Source organism: Miniopterus schreibersii, assembly GCF_964146895.1.
Source record: "Miniopterus schreibersii genome assembly, chromosome: 4".
Classification (NCBI taxonomy): domain Eukaryota; kingdom Metazoa; phylum Chordata; class Mammalia; order Chiroptera; family Miniopteridae; genus Miniopterus; species Miniopterus schreibersii.
Window position 1 is genome coordinate 62,636,746 of NC_138105.1, and position 19,858 is coordinate 62,656,603.

At 46.9% G+C, this 19,858-nt stretch overlaps 1 protein-coding gene across 2 annotated transcripts in view; it reads right to left on the reverse strand.

The window, feature by feature from the left end:
• Positions 1-408: 408 nt before the first annotated feature.
• The window catches only part of EPHX2 (epoxide hydrolase 2), a 46,122-nt gene continuing 26,672 nt past the window's right edge, over positions 409-19,858 (reverse strand). For both annotated transcript variants that reach the window (XM_081135094.1, XM_081135095.1), the window contains 8 exons: positions 18,652-18,763; positions 10,261-10,332; positions 8,475-8,508; positions 6,536-6,638; positions 4,753-4,822; positions 2,278-2,358; positions 1,001-1,059; positions 409-865 (listed from right to left, as the gene is read on the reverse strand). In XM_081135094.1, the coding sequence (XP_080991220.1) occupies positions 787-865; positions 1,001-1,059; positions 2,278-2,358; positions 4,753-4,822; positions 6,536-6,638; positions 8,475-8,508; positions 10,261-10,332; positions 18,652-18,763 (610 nt within the window). In that variant the 3' untranslated portion in view covers positions 409-786. The remainder of the gene's footprint in view (positions 866-1,000; positions 1,060-2,277; positions 2,359-4,752; positions 4,823-6,535; positions 6,639-8,474; positions 8,509-10,260; positions 10,333-18,651; positions 18,764-19,858) is intronic.

Consider the following 19,858-nt stretch of genomic DNA (forward strand, 5'->3'; position numbering starts at 1 on the left):
GAAAGGGCACATGACTCAGCCTGGGGACTTGGTGGAGGAGGTGGCAGGTGGGTACACTGCAAGCTAAAGGACCCACTAGCTCAGGGGGAGGTCAGGGGGATCAGGATCAGTGATGCTGGAGGGCAGTTAGGTACCAGGGAGTGATCAGGGTCAGGCTAGGGGAGAGGGGCCAGGCAGTGCATGGGTTTTGTGTGTGTGTGGGGGGGGGGGGTGCAGCAGGGAGGCCCTGCAACATTCAGACCAGATCCTGTGCGGGAGACCAGTCAGAAGCTGCTGTGGCAGGACTCTGGGCAGGAGATGAAGGGGATCCGAAACAGGCGACAATGCCAGAAGACAAAACCAGTGGGACATGGTTTCTGGGTGAGGTTAGAGGGAAGTTCTTAGAACAATTAACCTTTCTCCCAACAATGGTGGTATCACAGTTGTTCAGCTTTATTGAACGAAAGTTCCAATCTCTGGAAATGCTTCAAAATTAACTGCTGATTTTGCTGCAAAACTATGAATTGATTAGTCGGAGAGAAATCACCCCTGGTCACCTCATTTTTTTCTTCTTACAGAACACTAATCATCCTTTGGGACAAACTGATGCATTTATATCCAGAGAATTAACTTTTCCCTGTATCTGAAATTATGTCAAATTTTACCCACTTATTTAAAGAAAATCACCCTTTGGAACAAGGCTACTGGTTCTGAGAGATGCGGGTAAGGCCCATCTTGGTGCCAAGAGCAGCAGCCCAGCAGACGAAGGGGTTGGAGTACCTGCTGGGGGCCGGCACACGTCGAACCCTAAAGCTTCGAGACTGCTGGCGGGCTCCTGGCATCAGTTTCCAGCCACTGAAGGAGGATCTGATTCAACTCGGTGGGCCTGGAAAGGAAATGAAAGGCAATTCACACCTGTCTGTACCCTCCCGCCTCACACAAAGTGAACAGTTAACCCAGGGAGGCCTTTACTGAACAGGAAGTCCCGATGTCCCCAACCCAGGGGCCCCCATCTCCTTACTTGTCTATCTGTGTCCAGTGTCCACAGTCCTTAATGTGTCCCCTTTTCAGGTGGGGGATCTGGAAGAAAACACCATCCAGCAAAGTACATGGCAGAATGCAAGTGGGTCTTGTTTCAGGTTAGTGCAATGTGTAACGGAGACTCCTGTAAGGAGGTACCTTCCTCCCTGCTCCTCATAGTCCCCCTCCCCCCAAAACTCTGCATTGTTTAGAAATGACCATTTATTGAGCAACTACTATGTACCAGGTGCTCTACATGCATTGCCTTATTTAAGCTAACCCATAATCCTGTGTGGTAATAGGAAAGCTCAGAGAGGTTAGGTAACCTACCCAAGGCCACACAGAGTGGCTGAGCTGAGATTCAAATTCAGGGCTGATTTGTATTCATCACAACTGTCTCCCTTCAGAATCATTAGGTCTTAGCCAGTTCACTGAGGTTAGCGGTCAGTTACAAGGGGATGGAAAGGACCAGCTGATGATCTTGAATTTCCACAGAAACCTTCTAGGGTTAGAGCCAGAGAACTGAGGCCCATGGGCTCACAGCTTTCTGCAGCACCTTCCTTGGCTGGATCCAGAGCCCACATCACGGCAGCATCCCCAAACACATCCTTCCCGCTGTGCCTGATGCTGCTAACAAAGCCATAGCCAAGTGCAGACAGGCCGCTCTCAGCAGCTAGCTAGCCCACAGTCACCCAACCTGCAGCCTCCCCAATCACGACCGACCTCCACACTTTGAACAGTGAGCTCCAATCCAGGTCTGATGCCTATCACTCCCCTTCAGTGCCTCTCAGGTCCATGGGCCCACACAGCCCAGCCTGGCCCAGAGGGCTCATCAGGCTCCTGCCATTCTCGAGCATGCATGCTCCTCGCCTCTCAAACCTCTGTCTCCTCCCTGGTTCTCTCTCCCTGCCTGCACTGAGTACGGAATTAACTGCAGACAATGAGCTCCTACAGGGCGGGGTGCGTATCTTACTCATCTTAACCTTCTCAGTATCTAGCACAGTTCCAACACATTTAAGTGCACAGTAAAAGCCCATGGAATGAATAAACGACTGAATGAGCGAGTGGATGAATGAGAGAGTACATCAGTGCAAGAAAAAGGAAGCATCAGTCATGGTTGTTGTTCCTAAGAGGTGACAGTGATGCTACTGATGAAGCTCCCTGACCAGCAAGTGGTTCAACCGAATATCCCACTCTGTCCTCAGCTGCCATCTTTCCTCTGGGACACCTGCCCTCTCCCAGGAAGCACCAATGGTCTCACGGCAGCACCATCCTTACCCAGTCTTCCATATGCTTGGACAGCTCAGGAGTAAGCACAAGGTCCTTCTCTGCAGTTATCATCAGAGCTGGAATCAGGATCTGGGGAAGGGGTGACAGGAAGTAGGTGCGGCCCAAGAGGGAGAAAGATGTCCCCTTCTCACACCTTCCACAATTTAGGTCGTCCCTCCCCTGGGGCAAGGAGATAGGCTTCGTTTTCATGCTATGTGGCTTCCTCCACTGCTAACCCTGCAAAGGACCCCCAGCAGCGCTGCCATGGCCCCCTGGCTCTTGCTGGCATGCTTTGCATGAGGGAGGCATCACTCTTGCTGGAGATCTAGAGGAGTGATGTGAGAGAGTAGAAATACACATATTGGTCTTTGCCTCCGGGTCCTGGCACAGAGCGGCTGGTGTCTGAAGTGTGTGTGCGTGTGAGTCTTGTAGGACTGAGTCCTTAATGTGTGGGTTCTGATGTTCTCTTCAGGTAGTGTCATAAACCAAGTTAAGTACAGGACACTAGTTGACATTGCAGAGAACTGCTTGCTGGGGAAAAAGCCCTCACACATTCCGTGACAAGTGTCAGAAGTGAAGTGTTTTGTGTGAAAGTAAAAGAGGGAGAGACTGGGTTTTCTAATGCAGATGAACTTGGCAGTGTAGTGACCGACGGGTTTGTGTGTGTGTCTGAGTAAGAATGCCGGCTGGCCCACTCCGAGGGATGGCACCACAAAGAAAGATGCCCTTGAATGGAGGTCAATATTCCTTTTTTTGAGTTAAACGGATGCTTAAAAAGGGCAGCCAAGACTCTAGAAAGTGAATAGGTCGATCACAACTGTTATCAACGTGACATTAGAGGCAGCAAAAATGACTTCCCTTTAATCTACTGACAATGGGACATGGAGAGGTCATGAAAGCCTTTATTTATTCTCTTTATCATTCTACCTTTATAATTTTCAAAAAGCTTTAATTTGTCCCTGATTAAGAATCTGCAGCCCAGCCAGGCGTGGCTCAGCGGCTGAGCATCGACCCAGGATCCAGGAGATTGCAGTTCGATTCCTGGTCAGGGCACATGCCCGGGTTGCAGGCTCAATCCCCAGTTGGGCGCATGCAGGAGGCAGCCGATCAGTGACGACTCTCTTACAATTGATGTTTCTCTCTCTCCCTTCCTCTCTCTGAAATCAATGGAGATAGATTTTTTTAAAAAAATAAGTCTGCTTTTTTTTTTTTTTAACCTACAGGCAGAATCATGTGCTTCTCATTGCACCCCATCCTCCAAATGATGAACCAGGGGACACTCAAAAGTGCTTTTGTTGCTGAAGGTTATCCTGAGGCTGCTGTGGGGCTGTATAAACTCTGGAATGTTTCACGTCAAAATGTAAACTGGTGGTGGGGGCATGGGAAGAGGTGGAGAGGAGGGAGATCTGAAAGGTAACTGCAAAAGAAGAGGGTTAACTTAAATACCACGGGGTTAACCTTCCCAAAGACTTTGTCACTTTGTCCCTCTACACTTTGAGAGATTTTGCCCATCAAGCTGTAGTTTTGTAATTTTTGTCAATCACAGATTAGTGATGATAAAGATAATGAGCGTTAATTGAACTACTATTATGTGCCAGGCATTGTTCCAAGCATTTTATGTGCACTAACCCATGTTATCCTTACACAGCTCCATGAGGCAGGCTCTATTCTTGTCATTTCCATATTACAGAAGCAGCAACAGAGAACAGAATAGTTAAAGGGCTTGCCCAAGGTCACACAGGGATCAGATCCCAAGCTGAACTGCTGTCCAGCCTACTCTTAAACACTATGTTCTATGCTGTACTGCCTCCAGACATAATAACCCATGACACAGGACTCATGTTTAATTCGCCTGGTATCTCCACGGTCTAGCACAGTGCCTGACAGAGGATATTCCTGAGTGAGCCGAGGACTGCGAAAATACAATTTCCCTTAGGTATTGAATGTTTTCAATGTAAGCTGGGGACCCCATTACTCTCATTGCAGACCCAGAGACTGGAAACCATCTTCTGCTTGACAAACGAGGAAACTGAGACATAGACTGACTTAGTCATGTGGTAAAGCTGGAGGCTAAGCCCCATCTCTCTGAGAACACCTAATGCTCCTTCTGTGAACCGGAGCTCCACGATCCTGGTAACATATGGGAGTCACCCTGGACCACCTTCTGCCCTGAGCTGGGGCACTACCAGGAGACCTGGGCCTCCCAGACCGGTGCTGCAGTAACCTGGGCAGACCCCTGCTCTGCCCCTAATGCCACTCTCTAGATTCCAAAGCAGCATCAGCAAAAGAGGTCTTAAGGGGAAACCCTTGAGTGGAGGCACTTCCAAAAGCCCAGAGGGGAAGGACAGAAAGGAGGAAGCCAGCAGGTCAGTCAGTCCACCCCAGCTCTGAACCAAGGGCCTATCAATTGGTCAATGGGAAGCCCTGGGGTGGGGATGGGGTAGTGGGGGTTCATGGAGGAGAGCAACACTGACCAGCACTCACCTTCCGTCCTGTGCCTTTGCAGCCCCACTTCCAGTTCCTGTCTATGTTCCGATACCAGTTTAGGGGACCCCTGGTGGGGGCACATCAGGGAATAAAAATAGGAAAGCTTTTAGTCAATGACTACTGCAGACCCCTCCAGGAACCAGCTGTGTATAGAGCCAGTTCCAGGAAGAACAAAGTTTCTGCAGGGGAAAAAGAACAGAGCCCAGGAGTTACGTCGGTTGCCCCGCACAATAGCACATGGAGTTTGGTTCGTGGAGAGGGCTGTCACAGGGAGGCTAGCCCCACAGGACCCTCCATGTTATGCCAGGGCTGTCGCGTAAGAGGGTGGGGGGCTTGGTTTAGCACCCTCACCATCCAGAGGCCATACCCCCGCCCCAGGAAATCCACTGAAAAGGGACATCAAGCAGTGGTACAGATGTGTCTCCCCCAAATGGAACATTGGGAGGTGGTGCAAAGGTGTCTTCCCTGGGACAGGTAAGGGTGGCTCTGGAGCTGGACCTAGAACACTCTCCCAGTCCTCAGGCATGGTTGGGGTTGGTGCTTTTGGGTCCTCAGAGTTCCCCCAATGGCTCCAGGCCCTGGGAACACCTAGGACAAGCCATGTGCCCTTTTGGGACTTAATTTTCCTTCCTGAACAAGGAGGTGGGGCTGAGACCACATTGTCTCTATGCTCCCTTCCAGAGCAAATCTGTCCTCAAATCTGAGACTCTTGAATTATCTCTGTTAAAAAGAAAAAAAAAGCCTAGGGGAGAGTTGTAGGTTGTGGTGGTGCAGGAGGCACCGGGGCTAAAGGGCAGCAGCCATAGGCATTCAAGGCCAAGGCTGCCGCACGGGCTCCCAGAGGGGCTGACCAGGACAGTGCCCAGAGTTGGCTCTTTCTGTGTCCTTGGGTTCGTAAAGAGAGAGGCATAAGGGAGAGGATGGAAATGTGAACTGCAGTGTCCTTTAAGAACCCATGAGCTTCAAAGATGTGCAATATTTAAATATTCAAAGGACTGTGCAGGAAAAGGGAACAATTCTTTGTGGTTCCAGAGCAGGGGCCCTGAACTTCAGCATAAAAACAGATCTGAGAAAAAGGAATGAAGTACTGACACCTGCTACAACATGGGCGAACACTGAGAACACCAGCTAAGTGAAAGAAGCCAGGCACAAAGGACCACGTGCTGTATTCCATTTATGTGAATGTCCAGAATAGGCAAATCCATGGAGACAGAGACTGGTGATGGCCTAGGACTCGGGGAGTGGAAGGGAAGTGGGGGAGGGTTGGCTGCTAAAGGAAACAGGCTTTTGTTTTGGAGTGATGAAAACATCCTAAAATGGCATGTGGTGATGACTGCACAGCTCCATGAACAAGCTAAAACCCACTGAACTATACAGTTTCAGAGGGTGAATTATATGGTATGTGAGCTAGAGCTCAACAAAGCTGTTAGAGAAATGTATATAACTAAAAATGTATATAACTTTTGAGTTTCTGTGTTTTTCTGAAGAGAGAACTCAGAGCTGACATTTGATTCGCACAGGGTCATGACTGAAAAAAGGTTAAAAGCATCTGCTCTGAGGGGGCCCATAAGCATAAGGCAGAATGAAATGAGAACCAGAGCAGGTAGAGCATCGTAAGATGGTGAGACTCCCGACACTGGAGGCATTTAAGCAGAGGCAGGCCAGGCATTCACAGGGGCTGTGGTAGAGGGGAACTGGGCCTTGTCCTGCACCCTGAGAACACAGCAGTCCCTCTTTGCTGACCACCTCTCTTCTGTGTTTGGAGCACCATTTTGTTTACCTGAAACCAGACTTCTTGAACTGCTGCACATAGAACTGGATGTCCTCCTCAGTCATGATCCTGCTGAGGCTGGGCTCTTTTGGGGTTTTCACCAAGAGTCCTCCTGCAAAAAGCCACTTGTTCCAATCTCACACCCATCTTGGGCCAGGCATCCCAGCAACTAATGCAGCCTTCTCAACTGACCTTAAGTTCCTAATTGCCTCACGTCCCTTGGTGTTCTTTGTTCATTCTCTCTTAGTTACATTAAGCCCATCTCCTCTCTGTCAGACAAGTTAGTGCTGTCTCTGTCATTCTAGAATCCAACAGTATCACACACAGGCCTCAACTTCCAGGACAAACTCTAGGACTGACAATCCCCCTCCTCTCCTTCAAAAACTTACAACTCAGTTCCAAGATGACACCTGTCTTCTGGCCCTGCCAGCCTTCCAGCTCTCCCTCTCCCCTAGACAAAACCTTTCCTACACAGCTTAACAGATTACATCCCTCCTCAGATACCTCCACTGAGGGTGTTGGAATTTTCCTAAGTGTGCGCTCCAACTGTCCTCTGAGCCTGGAAGAAAATCCAGGACAGGGCACAGGCATGCTATTGCCTTCAGGGACCCTCCCATGGTGTCCTCGGTGTGGAATGTGATTTGTTTTCAGGGATGTACAGTGTGTCCTGGCAGTCTCCAGTCCTCTGGAGGGCGACCTTGTGATGATGACTGGCAGCCCAGGGATCACTGTCATTTCAGAGGACAGCCGCAAGGGAATCACCAGTTTCAGGCTCTGGAAGCTTTGGAGGTACAGGAGCCGGGCAGTGCAGACTTTTGTGAGATGTATCACAGGGCTATGTGATCAGGGTGCCTCTCTGTGATGAAACAACCCTTAGCCTCCCTGGGGGCCCAAGCGCCTGACTCTGTGCTGTCTTGGTGCCGGGGTGAGAGCCCCACCTGCTCCCCCTCCCTGAATTTCTGCCGCCTGCCTCCCCATGGGCTTCCTGACTCTGCTTCATGTGTTTGGATATCTGTCCCTGCCTCACCAAGTGTGAGCTCAAAACGTGAGCAGAGCGAAGGAATACAGAGTGAGTGAGAAAAGGAAGAGGTGGGAGGGAGAAGGCAAGGGAGGGAAGGGAGAGGGGGTCTTGACCAGCAAGAGGAGAATGGCCTCTAGGGCCAGAGGAGTCTAACTCCAGCCTGGCCACTTGGACAAGTTCCTTAACTCTCTGAGCCCCACTTTCCTCATCTGTAGAATACAGATAATAATGGGATTTTTTAGGGTGTCATGAGGATTATAACAATATATCTAACGAGGGCTAGGCCAGCACTAGATGCACATAGCAGGTGCTCAAACAAGTGGTAGTGTCACTGTTATTAATAAAAATACAAGTGAATAAAGGTAAGGTCAGAATGTTGCAGCAAAAGGTCTATGGGAACAGTGCTGGATCTAGGAACCATGGGATGAGCCCCAGTCCGCTCACTTGTATCCAACCCAAGAGGGAGAACAAGGGTGGTCTTCATGTGACAGAACTGGAAACGATCAGGATGCAGGGTTGGGATGGAGGACAGGACAGCGGACTATGACAGAGGAGACTTGACTTGGGGTCTAGCCCAACTGTCCCCTCTGCCTGCACCAGGTGACCCTGCAGATGTCAGTTTCTACCTTGAGTCTCAGTCCTTATCAGTAGAGGGTGGGATTGCCCTGGCAGTTCTAAGATTCCTCCAAGCTCTTACTTTCTAAGATCTTGAATCCAAAGGTCCCTGAAAGAAAGTAACCTGAGGCTCTGTGGTCAGCCCAGGGCTAAGGGGTGTTATTCACCTGTGGGGACCTTATATGAAGCAAGTCATAGTTCAGAGCTGGCAGGTAGCTGTTTCTGCTCATAGTCAGATGGAGAAACATTAATGCTCAGCTGGTTCCTGCCATGGCCCTCCTGTCTCCCTTCCCTTCTAAGAATATCTCTTACCCATTTCACAGATTTTCTTCGTGCTTAACAAATTCTGTAGGGAGAAAAGTTAGAAATTATGTCATGGGTAAAAAGTAAAGAAAATATGCTAGAAACAGATCACCTAAAAACCCTGACACAACACAGACCTACGAGTGCCATTAGACTATTACAAACATGCTAAAATCCCAAGAGAGGTATACAGTCCTCAGGGGTCACAGCAGAAGTAGCTAACAACCAAAGGTCTGGGACAAGGTTGTCTCCAAACACTTGTAGGTCTTGGTGATGCACGAACTTGGGTATATTAACCAGTGGGAACAAAAGATGAGACCTTAGGTCTATGGCTGATGGGAAGTTAAAAATGAGACCCTCCCCAGCCCTCCACAGTAAATCCAATAAATCTGTGGTCCTCAGTTAAAGGGTGGACTAGAAAAAACCCACCCACCATGACAGAGAGATGTCAAAGGAGTTGGTCCACTTAGTTTGGTACTAAGAGGAAACCAAAAAATGTTCACCTAGAAATTCATAGCTAAAAGCCTGCCTTCACAAGTGCTTGGCTTTGAATTTATACTATCGCCGTGATCTGGAAACCCCCAAGATGCAAAGTCAACAACAACAAAGTGAGGCTGGGCTGGTAATATCACCAGGATGCCTCACAGAAGCAGTCAATGCTAAAGCACAAAGAGGGTCATTTCCTCAATCCCAAATGGAGCAGAATGGTGCAGATTCAGTGCTACTGAGCTCACAAACCAAAATTACCAAACTTCCTCTCTTCTCTCTCTTGAACTCCCCACCCAAATCCCATTACAAGAGACAGCAAACATAGCAAATAGTGAATATCAAATAACAGAACCTGAGCAAGAGAGAATGAAAAATGAGTATGCTTAAAAAAATTAAAGAAAAGAAGAAACTGAAAAACAAGAACAGAACAAGAGATCAGAATGATCTGAAAAAGAACCAAATACAACTTTAATAAATTTAAAAAAATGTTCAGTGAAATTTTAAAAAAACTTCAAAGATAGGTTAAACTGCAGATTAGACACTACTAAGAGACCAATAAGAGAGTAGACTTGAGGCTGATTTCTCATAAACAATGACAGGAGCCTCTAAAAGAAAAAATTGTCAACCTAGAATTCCATACTCAAACTATTCTTTGAGATTGAAAGCAAAATAAAGACATTTTCTGGCCAAAAAAATTACGATTTTTCTATGAACAGACTTTTGAAAGAACTAACTACAAAAGAAGGTCCTTCCAGAAGAAAGCAATTGAACTTGACATAAAAGAGTGAGATGCTAGAAGTGATCAGCAAAGAAAGTGGCAAACATGGAAAGGCTAAACAGGCACTGACTATATGAAACAATGGTAATGACAGTAACTACTAACACCTAAGACAGGAAGGTGTGACGGGGTTATGGAGATGAGCCATTATAAACAAATGTGGTTGTTCAAGAAAAAGGTTAGAGATAGCAATTAATTTTGGATTTTGATAAACAATTATGCATATTAAAATGGTATAATTTCTCAACTGTCATTATTATAATCATTCTTTGATTTTAGTTTCAAAGCCTTACTGGTGAGTGGCAGTGAGGATGTGACCTTTCCCCACTAATGTGACCAGTAGAGTGAGGATCCCAATCACCCTGACTACAGAAGTCAAAGGAAAGAAGGCCAACTTGCTCATTCACAGGCTCTCCAATCCCCTCCCCCCTCCACCTAGGGGGGCCATCCAGAGACTTTTGCACCTCTGCAGCTTCCCCTCCCTGCTACCCAGCCCTTCTCCTATCCTTTCACCCCTGTACCCCTCACCTCATCACTTGCTCTGAAAAAGGTTTTGAAAGTCCGATTCAGGTCCTCTTCAAGTTCGGCCTCAGCCACTCCCTAAAACAATCAAGAAAGCAGAAATCTTAGACTCCATACCCCTCTCTGATCTGACTGGAAGACACCCCCAACCTCTGTGCCATCCAGCCCAACTTTCATTAGAAGTATATTCAGGGAAATTTTCACACTGAAACACATTTTTTTTTAAATGGTTAAAATTAAATACATGATGCTTACAGTGGTCCTTCCCTGGGAGGTGGGTTTATGGATATTGCTTTCCTTTCTTTTATGTTTTTCAAAATTCCTACAATGAGAAGGTATTGCTTGTTGTAGGAGAACTCACAGATGCACTATGGCTCCAGCAGCAAAGGCGTCTGGGAAATGTTGGACTCTCCGTTTAACCCTTTGTGACTGTTTAACTCTCTGTAGCCTCAGGCTTGGCTGACTAACCAGAAAGCCAGAAGGCTGCCCAAAGATAAATGTCATGCTCCCAGGAAGAAGGATAATGAATGTATAGAGTATGATAACTGCCTGATATTATCTGTTAACTTAATGAAGGGTCGGGATTCATCTCCCTACCCCCTTTCCTTCTTACTCAATTCCTCATCAGGGAGCATTTCCAAACACATACAGGGAGGGAGGTGGCAAGTGGCTTTAACATTCATCAGTGGATCCTATTCTACTGGCTCGGGTCACCTGGGTCCATGATATTTAGGGCATAAAAGAAAAATTTTTAATCCAATCTGTCTTTTCCAGGAATTGAAAGCCCTTGGACCTGAAAGCTGTTATAGAATCAGTATAAAGAAAGTCAGCTGTCCCTGAGGCACAATCCACCAAGTACAACTGCTCAGAAATAACAGAGATCCTTCCTCGACACAGTCCCTAAGGGGACCGGTGTTATGGGAAGGAACCGAATAAGAGTATGGCAATGTGTCTTAGTCCATCCTGGTTGCTAGAACAGAAACATGAATTGTGTAGCTTTTAAACAGACACTTATTTCTCACAGTCTGGAGGCTGGGATGTATGTTCAAGATCGAGGCCCCAGCAGATTGTGTCTGGTGAGAGCTCACTTCCTGGTTCACGGATGGCATCTTCTCAATATGTCCTCACGCTGTGTCCTCACATGGTAGAAGGGGGAGGGGGCTACCTGGGGTCTCCTTTATAAGGGCACTAATTCCATTTATGAGGGTTCCACCCTCAAGACCCAATCATCTCCCAAAGGGTCCACCTCCTATTAGCATCACATCAGGGGTTAGGATTTCAACACATGAATATGCAGCGGGGTGGGGGTGGGACACACAGTCTATATAGCAAAGTGCCAATCTATTCTTCTCTCCTCCTTCCCATTGCTCACCTGAGCATACCCAGGTAACAACTAAACTGAATTGCAGAATGTTTCCTAAATGGATGCCCTGCTTTTCCACCTCCCTCATTTAAAATACTATAACTTCCACCAAGAACACCTATATCCCTCAGTTTGGCCTTCAAGGCCTGTCTCAAACACTGCCTTCTCCAGGAAGTCCTGCCTTCCCCTATCACAATAAAATAGCTCTACTCTTCTTAGATCCCACAGAGTCTTTGATGTGTCTCCTTGGAGGCCCCAAGAGCAGAGAAGCATCCACTCATCTTATTCCTGGGATCATCTGTGAGTGGTCCTGGGTAGAATAACCTTCCCAGGGAAGAGGGTCCTATTAGCCAGGTCAATAAAGCATTCCAGTGACCAGTGGGCCTCTGGCCTTGCACACTGAAGGAGGTCCTTCTCCACTGCACTTCATTTGCTCTGCACATTGCAAGTCACTAGAGCTCTAGATCTATGAGATGCCAGCACCACAGCCATGGACACAATTGTCATCAGGCAGTGCTAGATCTGCAGTTTGAGATTTATGAGGAAAGTGATGTTGGTGCATTAATTACAATCCCCTTACATTTGTAAGATTCAATTAAGATGGAGAATCAATCATAGCCCTCTGCTACGTGATGAATGCTGAGGCAAGAAATAGCCATGGAAGGAAGTACATTTTCAGTGATCAATAAAAGCCCTGGTCAGCCCTGTCACCACGGGTCATCACTCATTTATGCAGGGCAGCCCCCATGCCAGAAACCACTGCTGTTCATGAGCTCAGGGGCGTATCTCAGTGGGTGGAGGTATCACCACAGGCCCAGAGGTCTGGGCAGGGCTTTGGTCCTCAAATAATCCTTAATGAGCAAACAGATGCCAAAAGGGAGCTCCCACAAAACACGAGCTCAGGCAGCTTTCATGCCTCTATAGCTAAGACCACAAGACACTGTCTCAGAGGGGAGCATCCCTCTAATCAGTGGGCAGGAGCCAGTAACTCTGCTTCATGTTCTGTCTACCTTGATATTACTTGAATTCCTCTGAAACTCTGGGACAGAGTTCTCTCAAAACAGGCAGGGAAACGGCTGGGGTGGTTGTTCCTGGGGTTGAGGATGCCAGTGGATAGAGGCATGTGAAAAACTATAACTCCCTGCAGCTTGGCCAGGCAGATGATGAGAGAGAAGCCAGGCCTCGGAGGGGCTGTGATGCCCCGAGGCACGCTGCCACTGAGATGAGAGGGCCATCTTGAAGGTGAAGACCCTCAGGTTGAGACGTGACCTTGTTCGAAGGTGGACTATAAATTATAAATGGCCAGGCTGGAAACGGGAACTCCAGACTTTAAGCCCCTCAGGATTTGGTTCTTTTCACTGTAACATAACACTACCCATTGAAGCAAACAAAAATGAAATGCCACGAGTTTCTTCCATGGGGGGCACAAAAACAAAAACCATGATAAAGGCTGGCGAGTAAGGTGGCTCACGGTGGCATTTTCCTTCAAATGTACTATTGAGCTGTGAAAAGCCATCAAAATCGTGTTCTTCAGCAGAGCACTGGGGAAATGAATCATGGTCCATCTGTTTCATGAAGCACCAAGCAGCCATTAAAAAGGAATGAGGTTAATCTATATGTACGGACGGGAAATCTGTCTCCGATGGATTAAATGAAAAAGGCAGAACGATTCAATTTATACCAAAAATTATGTATATACCTGTGTGTGGGTGTGTGGCATACACACACTTACTTAGCACACTTTTTAAAAAATGAGGAATATTCATAGTAGCTAGAGTTCTAGATTAGTGAAAGGAAATTTAACTCTATTTTACACAACTCAGCCTCTTTTTTAAAGTTGCAAGCATAAATACCTAACAGAAAAGAATGCAACAAACCACCTGCTATCCCGAGACAGTGTGTTCTCTCTTTTTTTTAATCCTCACTTGAGGATATTTTTTCCTGTTGCTTTTCAGAGAGGGTGGAAGAGAGAGAGAAACATTGATGTGAGAGAGACACATTAACTGGGGCTGGGGATTGAGCCTGCAACCGTACGTGCCCTTGGTCAGGACAGAACCCAGGACCTTTCAGTCCACGGCTGACGCTCAAACCACTGAGCAAGCCAGCCAGGGTGAGTTAGCATGCTCTGGGGATTAAGAAAGACCACACTGTGAGGGAGAAAGAAGATCACTTGTGGATGTTGAGGATGTGAAGGTACCCTTCAGCCAGGCAAAACCCTCTTCCTTGACTACTACCTAAAATTTACTTTTCCTACATTTTCTCTCTATTCCCCAGTTTCTCAGCTGGTTAAATACTTAAAAGCAGGTTTTGGTGCTTGAAATCTGCCTATAGCTTGATATATGGTTTCAGATGCATGCGTGCACGCACACACAAACACCCCCCCCCCCAAATAAAATTATATATATACTGCTGAGAAGTAAAGACAAACCGTGCTGGGAAGTGGAAGAAGGCAGGATTAACAGGACATACCAGACATGTTCTGATTTGGGGGGTAAAGGGGCTGTGAGATAACCCCAGGCTAAGTGAGACATGAAAAATCCTAAGATTTTAAAAATGGAACAGGTCCTGCTGAAATCACTCAGCTGATTCTCCTCCTCCCTTAAGAATACAAATGCAAAGCCTATTATCCCTTCTCTGCGAAGAAAGGAAAACACACCTTTTAGTATTAGTTTCCACCAGATTTGGCAAATTCTCAGGGCAAGATAAGTAAAGGTGGACTAGGAGTTCAAAGAGCTAGGGGCAGGGCTGGACCTAAACCTGGAGTTTGTCTACGCTACACCCTGCAGGGCTCAGCAAACAGGAACAAGGGTGGGAAGGGCTGGGTGCACCAAGACGGTAGAGCCTCCCTTAGGCTGAATGAGTCTGAATGAGTCTTGAGCCTCTTGGACGACTCCTCCAAGCTAGAGAGCTGTGGGAACTGGGTTGGGAGTGAGGCAGGAAGAAAGGGCTGGCTACCAACACCCATCCCTGAAGCAAAGAGTTGCTGTACTTGGCATGTTACTTCTTGTCCTGAATTTAGCTTCATTTGCAGCTATAACCTGTTTGAAAATCATCCAATGAGACCATCCTTCTTCAGGTGAAGAAACTGAGGGCCAGAGATAGGAAGGGACTTGCCCCATTACGGAGTAGGTAGCAGACATGCTGGCAGAACCCAGGTGAGTGATTTCTCCTTAAGACCCAGCTCTGTGCCTATCCTGACACCCTCTGTGCCTGGTTCCCGTGTTCCTTTCAGTGGCCAGATCACTACTTTGAATACCTAACATTTCCAAGCCAAGAGGCTTTGTTCTTACAAACAAAACCATCCTGCCCTAGCTGGTTTGGCTAAGTGCTTAGAGCATGGGCCTGTGTACTGAAGGGTCCCAGGTTCAATTTTGGCCAAGGGCATGTGCCTCGGTTGCAGGCTTGATCCCTGACCCTGGCTGGGGCTCCTGTGGGAGGCAACCAATCAATGTGTCTCTGTCACATCGATGTTTCTCTCTCTCTACCCAAACAAAAACACTATCCCCACACTCTCCTTGCAGATTTTAAGTCCAGCTGCTGTAACAGAACAGAGGTACTGATTTTTTTCACGACTATATCAACCTTTGAAACCAAAAACTTTATCCTACTAGGGCTGCAATAATTTATTGTCTTTCCCCTGAGGTCACTTTTTCAATCAGGACTTTGAGCTTATCCTGGTTAGCTCCTCCCCTCTCTGCTGGATGTGCAAGACCCAATAAAATTCATGCCCCTCCCTCTGTCCCGAAGGGTGGCATAAGGGACCTGAAGTCAAACAAGACCAGGTCCACATCCTGACCCACCCATGTACTTGGTATCGCTCCAGTTAGTGAGCCTGTCCGAGTCTACTTGCTCAGCTGAAAAGATGAGAGAGATGTCACAGTGCTGCTGTGAACAGAACTAATTGGCATATAGAGCCCAAAAAAGCAGCAGTTGCAACCCAACTGTCCATGACAGATGTACAAAGAAACAGAAGGATATTACTGTCTTAAAGAGGAAGAAATGCTGACACTTGCTACAGCGTGAACCCTGAGGACATTATGCTAAGTGAAATAAGCCAGACACAAAAGGACAAATACTGTAGGATTCCCCGTAGAGTAGTCAAATTCATAGAGACAGGAAGCAGAATGGGGGTTGCCAGGGTGGGGGGGTGGGGGGATGGGGAGTTAATGTTTAATGGGGACAGAGTTTCAGTTTTGCAAGATGAAAAGAGTTCCGGAGATGGATGGTGGTGACGGCTGCACAACAGTGTGAACATACTTAATGCCACTGAACTGTACACTTAAAATGGTTAAAATGGTAAATTTTACATTATGTGTATTTTATAATTTTAAAGATAATAAAAATAATTTTAATGGGCTAAATCCCATTGATAAATACTCTAAATGAAGTTTAACCAAAACACAACATATAGTGCAACTACTACTTCCTTTTTCCTATCTCCAATAATTACATTAATACAACTTTTTTAAAGAGCAGTATTTCTCAAAGTGGAGTCTGGAGAAACCTTGCAGAGCCCTGAGGCCCTTTCAGGGCACATAATAGAAAATGCACAAAATATTCGCTAGATGGAATAATGAATATTAATTCTTCATAAGTGACACTAGTCAAAACATCTCTGACCTTTAAACATACTTGCAATGCTCAATCCCTCTCTCACACATTACAGGGCACATTCGCTTTGCAGCAGGTAGGAGTCTTCTTACAAATATTCAATCAAAGGATGAAAAAGGGAGAAAGGAGAAAAGGGATGGAGAAGAAACAAGTGGGCACGAAACCCCGCGCCCTCCCTCACCCTCTGTACTCTCCACATGGAACACCCATGGGCCAGGCCGTTGAGGGCCTACTGTAACCTGCACACAGGGCTGGGGGCTGGAGCAGGGGAGAGGGGAGAAGGGAGAAGGGTGAGAAGTGACTAAGGTACATGGGACATTTGAGGTGACGGAAGAGACGTGTGGGGCGGGGTCCTTTGTGAGAGGAGCTCTTCGAACACAGAGGGCAGTGGGAATGGGTTGGATTCTTGCAGGGGGGCAAACAGAGCCAGAGATTGAAAACTGGTCAGATAAGAGGTGAGAGGGACCCAAACACCAGCTTCCTAATTTAGTGTGGGACTCCGTTCCCTCCTCAACTCCCAAAGGCCAAGGAGCTGCCACTCAAGAACCAAGAACCACCACTTTGTTCCCGCCGCCCCCCTTCCCCCCAGCAGATACTTCTCCCGTGTGAGCTGGACCTGGTGAAGCAAACACCTGGGAAGGGCAACAGGCAGAACACCACACCCTAGACTGGGCTCCAATTTCTAGTCCCGCTGGGAGAATTTTCACAGGGCCATCTGTGATGGGGTGACAAACTACAACGGTTCTCTACTACTGCTGACATCAACGAAAACTTGGGGCTACTTCACAGGCTTTGCACAAGGGTACCTACCTCTTTCCAGTCCTACTCACAGATCTCATTCCAAATATGTGAGTTTCTCAGAGTCCCCACTCTTCACTCTCACTGTCCCCTCCACTGTTCTTTTTTTCCCTTTACCCATCTGTTATGGGTTGAATTGTGTCTCCCCGAAGTCCTGACCCCTAGTAGCTCAGAATGTAATGGTACTGGAGATAGGGTCTTTAAAGAGGTGATTAAAATAGGTCTTTAGGGTGGACCCTAGCCCACCGAGACAGGTGTCCTTACAAGAAGAGGAAATTTGGACACAGAGACACACACACAGAGGATATACCATGTGAGGACACATGGAGAAAAGGGCTGTCTACAAACAAAGGAGAGAGGCTTCATAAAAAAACAACTGTGTAGACACCTTGATCTTGGACTTCCAGCCTCTGGAACTCAGAGATAATAAATTTTGTTGTTTAAGCCGCCCAGTCCATGGTACTTTGCTACGGCAGCCCTGACTAATATGCCATCTAATTATATCCATCCTTCAAGATCAAGACTGCTTCAAACTAATTAATTTGGACTCAATTCAAGCTGAAGGAAGCTGGCTCTTCCCACATTCTGGGGTCTTCCCACACTTTGGACCGTGGCTCAGAAGGGCCCTGGCTTTCGTGGAGGGTGTGATACATCGCGCATCTTTTCATGATATTGCTGGAGGCTTCTGGTGTCTTACTGAATGAGTCAGGTTAGTGCTCGAATCAAAAACTTCCTCTTTCAAGGCACCATCTTATCAACCAAAGTTGTTCTTAGAGAAAAGTTACTGGCCGAATCAAAACTGGGGTGGTTGTGACCGTCACTAGAAATGGTAACACCTTTGAGCATCAGAGGGGCAAGAGCTGGGTGAGATGTGGGGAAACGCTCTTGGAGTGCTTTATTAATTAATTTGATCCACTCTACTCTCTTTAGAGTGTTAAGGAAACTTCTTTTATCCTTCCTAGAATTACCTGGGTGTAGCCGGACATTGGGATCCAGATTCCACAAATGAATGAGCAGCAGGTACCCCCAAAGCTCAGGTCAGCTGCAGGGGGGAGGAGGGCAGGCCAGATGACACTGACTCACAATGCTGCTATCACACATATCACTGGAGCTCCAAGGGGCATCTTGGGTTTTGCGGCGCATGGGGTGACACCAAGCAATCCCTCCACATCTCCCAAACCACACTAGGGGCCAGTGCAGGGCTTTTAGGCTCTACTGCTCCCTGTAATCACAAACCCTACTCCTCAAGAAGCTGAGATACCAGGTCCCTGGCAAGAGGCCAGGAACTGTCACCAACAAGAAGTGGGTTCCACCACTTTCTCAGTCAGAAAATTAAGAGGAGACAGCTCCAAACTAGTGCTCAGCAGACCCTAGTGTGTCATCACCTCCGTTCTCATTCCCCTCACCACCCCAAATACACTCACACAGAAATGTGTCAGCACCTGGAAAGGACCAGCGGAGTTCCAGAGTCAGTTTCACCTAAGCCCATTTGTAAAATCATTGTTGACTAATGCCACAGAAAATTAAAGGGGACAGAGAGACATCAGGCCAATGTGGAGAAGGAGAGAGAAATGAGTAAGAAGAATATCTTGCTGGGATCATTGCTTTCAGGGCGCCAAACTTACCGGTTCTTGGAAATAGAGCTGGTAATCAAAAACAGGATTGGCTTTGATGATCTCCATTAGGGTCACGTTGGGGTTAGATGGCATGAAGGGAGTATTCAAACTTGCCACTGCCCTATGGAAAGAAGAGGCACCAGGACATAGACCCTATAAGAAGACAGTCTGCAAGGACCAGAAAGGACCTTACATGTCAAACCAAAGCTCAAAGTGGGAAAGTGATGTGCACAAGCTCTCACCCCAGCTGTGTGTGGGAGAAAGGGATCAGCACTCAGATTTCTTGACTCCCAGTCCAGTGTTTCCCCCCATTAAACTGCAGTATTTCTCACTTGCCTTACATAAAGACAGACCATACACACACTCACACAAAGGCGCGCACACACTCTACCTACAGTATATCAACCTTGATCAGAATATGTGGACACTACAATCTCTCCCTTGTGCTTGGCATTCATTTTTTCCTTCCTTCACTCACTATGTCTCTCCTGTGTTGAGTGTGATTCCATGCTGTATACATACTAGGGGAGAGAAAATATAAAATCAATACTCAAGGAGCTAATTATAATGTAATAAGGAAAGCTAAACAAATACACCCATGACTTTATTATGAGATAAACTGTGATATAAGCATAAGAACAGCACAGAATACCATGGGTGTTCAGGGGGATGAAACATTTCTGGATTTGGGCGTCATGGAAGACCTGATGAAAATCTGAACTTGGCCTCTAATCCAGTCGGTAGAGTAACCTTTTGGTGAATCCTGTTGTTAAGAACTAAGCTCTTATTTTGCCTTTGAATGAGGGAGAGGACAGAGAGAGAAGCTAAAAAAATCAGAAAAAGAGTGTGAAAAATTTTAAAATATTTTAGAAAATGTTTAATTCTTCTTAGTCTTTGATACCATTCTTCCATTTGAGCTGGGGTTGAGCTGAACCTAGTTCTCCAGTGTTTCTGTTCTTATAAACTTAGCCAAATAAAAAGTAACTGGATTAGTTAGGAAAATCCAGATGGCTGGTGAGGATAATGCTTACTTAACTTGCTAAGATCCCGGGCTGAAATGGGAGGTCAGAGTTTTAATTTTGGTTGCCAACTCAAATACAGTGTGGCTGCCAAAAACATCTGACTCTCTGGGTTCAAAACCCACCATTTGAAAGCTCCTGCTGGTTCTCCGAAATACCATTCTAAGGACAGTCATGAATGAAGAGACGATGACCAT